This window comes from Austrofundulus limnaeus, unplaced genomic scaffold (genome assembly GCF_001266775.1).
Source record: "Austrofundulus limnaeus strain Quisiro unplaced genomic scaffold, Austrofundulus_limnaeus-1.0 Scaffold41, whole genome shotgun sequence".
Classification (NCBI taxonomy): Eukaryota; Metazoa; Chordata; class Actinopteri; order Cyprinodontiformes; family Rivulidae; genus Austrofundulus; species Austrofundulus limnaeus.
Genome location: NW_013952443.1, coordinates 2,048,571 through 2,053,130, shown reverse-complemented (window position 1 = coordinate 2,053,130; position 4,560 = coordinate 2,048,571). Strand labels below are relative to the sequence as shown.

Genomic DNA, 4,560 nt, shown 5'->3' with positions numbered 1-4,560 from the left:
GTTGTGGTTTGGTTTATGTGGCCCAAATCTTTCAGTGCCACAAATGGGCCAGTTGTGGTTTGGTTTATGTAGCCCAAATCTTTCAATGCCACAAATGGGCCAGTTGTGGTTTGGTTTATGTAGCCCAAATCTTTCAATGCCACAACTGGACTTTTGTGGACTGGTTTATCTGATGCTGACCCACAAATGGTCCAACTCTGGCAAACAACATCTGGGCCACAAAAGGGCCATCATATTTTGAGGTTTTTGGACCAAGTGTAATTGCATTGTGTGTCCCAGAACTGAACCAGACAGATTTTGCTACGTGGGAACTTGATATTATCTGAACAAGAACTCTAAAAGATTTTCTAGAGACAGATAAAATGTAGTTTTTTTCTATTAAAATGTATTAATTTAACAAAATTAGCTCAACATAGGCTAAAACACAGCCGCAGGTAAAACCTTTGTACCGATTCTGGGTTCTTGACGAAGACTTTGGTCCGACCCATCTGGTACTGATCGTTATCCATGTTGACCGACCGGAGCAGATGGAGGACCCCCTGCTGCTCGGGCCCCCTCCAGCAGGGCCACGTTTCAGGCGTTAGAATGGCATATCTATAGTCAAAATCAAAACAAACAGTGAGGGGGGTTTTGTTTTGTTTTCAGTGATTTTATTTCGTGGCACACAGAGGTACACAATCAAACTCACCTCATCAGAAATTTATTAAACAGCCTACGGTATGCAAATCCAGCTCGTCGCACTCGGATATTTTCCCGCAGCCCGAGGTATTCGACTTGATGTTTAACCCTGGAATCGAGTCAAACATTGGTGTTAATGAAGGAGAATTTACTGCTGTATGTTTTACTGCGTGACGGTGAGCCTGCAGACCTGCTCTCCTCCCAGTCTTTGGGTCTTTTTGTCTCGTTTGGTTTGATACAACGAATGTAGTGAGGCGTGCACTTCATCAGCGTGTTCACCAGTTCGTTAGCCTGTCTCTGTTGGAAACATAGACACAAAACGTGTTTTTCTACTGTGCAGGGCCAGAAAGGTCAGATCCAGAAGATGAACCCTTACCTTGATCTTTGAGCTTGCCGTGGTCGGCCTCCCCTTCTTGTCTGTGTTCAGGTTTTCAGGGAACAAGCTCCGGATGAAGTCACTGGAGGAGCAAATTCACTTTTCAGTGTTGTTCTCAAATGTGGAATAAGTGAAGCTAATTTACCGGTGAACAACACTTACAATTCGCTGCTTTGCATGAGCTCAATGAGGTCAGGGAAAAGGACGTCTCGATTCCTCTCGCAGAAGCCGTTGATGTCATACGACACCTGAGATCAAAAATCAAACGTTCTGAAACYGCTGATGTGACTCATCTCATCTGCAAATTGGTTGCTCAAAACTAAAATCTTCACTACAGCTTCCACTAACTTTACCTTCCCGGCATAGTGATGTATGACAAAGCCGGAGTTCCAGCTGTTGAAATGTTCGTGGGTTCCGACAGCCGCCTGCAGTTTCTGCAGCAGAGTGCCGTCTGCTCCCTCGCCCTTAGCGTGCATGGTGGCGCACACATCATCGAGCACGCTCATAACACCAGGCGGGCTCTGAAAACAGGTGGCTTTTTGATCATTAATCTGGAGAYATCAAGTAACTCTTTGCCTTTAGAGGCTTTAGAACCTCACTTATAATTAGAGAGCGTGCATGTCCTGCAAAAATGCAGTGTGAACGCTTAATGCTGAAAGACGTTTGCTGAATTGCTAAAAAAGCTTAAACTATTTAGCTTAAAATGCAGCTGAAATTGGCACAAAAGAAWCAGAGCATGTTTGCAGAATTAAGCAGTAAAGAAGCTGAAATTATATAAAAAGATGAATTTAGCTGAAAGAACTCAATTTAGCTAAAACGTTGCTAAAACCTGAAAATAGCTGAAAGAAGCTGAAACAAATGCTAAAAAGTTGAAATTATAAGAACAGCAGAAAAAGTCAGCATGATGGCAAGAAAGGCAGAGAAAAGCTAAAATCTGCATAATAGAAGCCGAAGGAAGCTGAAATTAGCAAAAAACAGTAAAAAATTAAATAAATAACTTGAACAAAAGACAAAATAAACATTTTGAAAAGAGATCCATTAATTTTAATAAGAAAAACATGGCAGAAAAAGTAATATCTGTATAAATACATATCTGAAAAAGTCTAAATTGCTSAAGTACCAAATGTCATAGCCAAGAATTTTCTGAAGGAGCTGAACATTTTGACATAAATTTGTTGAAACAGCACAGAAATTGAGGAACAAGATACGTGCTGAGAAAYGGGTGTGAGCTTACCACTTTATTTTCAATGAGGTCACACACAATCTTGTTGTTGAAATACTCAATCGGCGTCCATTTAATGCCCTCCTGAACATACTCTTCCTGAAAAAATTTAAAAAGTTTAACGCTACTCTCAGATTAAAGTGGAGTCAAAAAAAAAAAAATACAGCAGTAAAATCATAAGAGGTTACCTGCTCGGCCTTCAGCGTGAGCTCAATAAAGATCTGCTGGAGTTTCTCGTTGACAAAGTTTATACAAAACTGCTCGAACCCATTTCTCTACAGAAGAACAAAACAACACAATCATTGCCTGATGATTGATTACTTTTAAACTCTGCTGTCCAACTGTAAAACAAGCATTTTATATTGTAGTGGCTGCCTATGTGACGTGCACGTATCCATAAACTGTAAGCGCACCGACCTGGAAAATCTCAAAGCCATAAATGTCGAGAACACCGATACTGAATTCTTCATGAGGTTTCTGAATGGCTTTATTTATGGCCTGGTGCAGACAGAGAGTCGAGAGGAAAGGAAAATGTAAATAAATTACTCATGAACAGAATAAATAATTCACTTTACGTTGGTTGTGATTGTAACTATAAGGAATAAAATAATTACTTCTACTAGATAGTCGAAGAGGCGAGCGTAAAGGGCTTTGGCCAGGGCGTCCCGAGTGTAGGTGGCCTGTTCCTGGTTGAGAGTCACGTTGATGGATTCAGACTTCCCGCCCCACTTTGAGTCCATCTTTCGACTGGTCAGCTTGTCCTGAAGGCGGCTAGGGTCGATGCCCAGCAGATAGGCAGGGAAGGCAAGCACTGGTGAGGACCATAGGAAAGTTACACATGAATGACCACCAAACTAGAGAGTTTGCATTTCCTGCAAAAAAATACAATGTGAATGTTAAACGCAGTAAGAAGCTGTTATTGGCACRAAAAAGTGAATTTAGATTAAAATAGATTTTAAAAAGTCACTATAAAGGCAGAACACAGTTAAAATAAACAGAAAGTTGCTGAAAAAAGAATGAAAGAAACACAAACAGTTTTAATTACCAGTAGAGCAGCTAAAAGGAAACAGAAAAAAAGCAGAAATTCAGAAAAAGCTAAAAGTAGCAAAAATTAAGCTAAAGAAAGCTGAAATTAGTACAGAGAAGTAGAAAGAGCTGTCGCTGTTTTAAGCAGTAAGCCAACTAAAATTGGCACAAAAAATTTAAACTTAGCTGAAAATAGTCAAAAAGTCACTAAAAAYGGTTCAAATAAGCAGAAAGCAGCTGAAAGGAACACAAAAAGTTTCATTACCAGTAGAATATAGCTAAAAGGAGCATAAAATAAGTTAAAGAAAGCTGAAATTAGTAGGCAGAACCAGAAAATATTAAGATRTACAGTAAAGATTTATAAGGAGTTTAAAGGGTTTAAAGGGCATTGAAGACAGCTCCATTTATTTTCAATGAGAAAAATGCCAAACAAAGCTAAATTTCTCAAAAAGTATAAATTGCTGAARTACCAGAAGCCATAGTCAGGATGTCCTGAAGGAGATGAAAATTTTGAAACATAAATCGTTCAAACACAGATACGGAATGAGATACGTGCCAAAAAACATAATGAAGACAAGTGGATCATCTCAGTTGTTCTCAAAAGTTTTGAATCATGACTTTGCTGAAGAAGCTAAAAGTTGTTAAATCTATGAAGGAAATTTTGTGASTTGGTCCCTGAATTTTAGATGCAGTTGTATATCTTACTTTGTGATCAGATGTAAGTATTTAATTTAAACTGGAAGAAAATCAGCATGGCTCTAACTTAACGTGTCCCTCTGCAGAATAAGCAAAGACTTGTTTATTTCCGGTGTAACAGTGCTGATGTTTGGGTTTTGTCAAGACTTTGTTTTGTTTGGTGCTGATTAGACTCAGGGTCTCACACAGACAGTAGAGATTTTAGAGCTGAAGAATTAAMCTTTTAACTGAAAATGGAGTCGAACATCCATTTTTTAAAACACTTTCTTATAGCGGGAAAAAGAAAAACCCATAGCTAAAAACTCTAAATTAGCTATAAGTTGATAGATTTTGGCTAAAAACTAAATCTGTCAGGACAGTAGTTGAAAGTAAAAATAGCAATGTGCTAGCTAAAATCTAAAAGTAGCGGAATGGTAGCTAAAAGTTAAAAATAGCCAAAGACTAAAAAAAGAAGTCCAAAATAAAACAAACATACTGAAGCAGATACAGAGAACATTGGGCCTCTTGCAAGCAATTCGTACGCACAGATTTGTTCTTAAGTTGTGCGTACGAGTGATTTAGG

The 4,560-nt window shown here is 38.7% G+C and overlaps 1 protein-coding gene across 1 annotated transcript in view; it reads right to left on the bottom strand.

Annotated features, from left to right (window-relative positions):
* myo1f (myosin IF) overlaps positions 1-4,560 on the bottom strand; it is a gene marked incomplete at its 5' end in the record, with an annotated part of 28,907 nt that overhangs the window by 8,690 nt on the left and 15,657 nt on the right. The window contains 10 exon segments of the mRNA XM_014007361.1: positions 450-594; positions 689-787; positions 869-975; positions 1,055-1,136; positions 1,217-1,302; positions 1,408-1,575; positions 2,289-2,375; positions 2,465-2,551; positions 2,694-2,774; positions 2,891-3,087. Of these exon segments, the coding sequence (XP_013862815.1) occupies positions 450-594; positions 689-787; positions 869-975; positions 1,055-1,136; positions 1,217-1,302; positions 1,408-1,575; positions 2,289-2,375; positions 2,465-2,551; positions 2,694-2,774; positions 2,891-3,087 (1,139 nt within the window).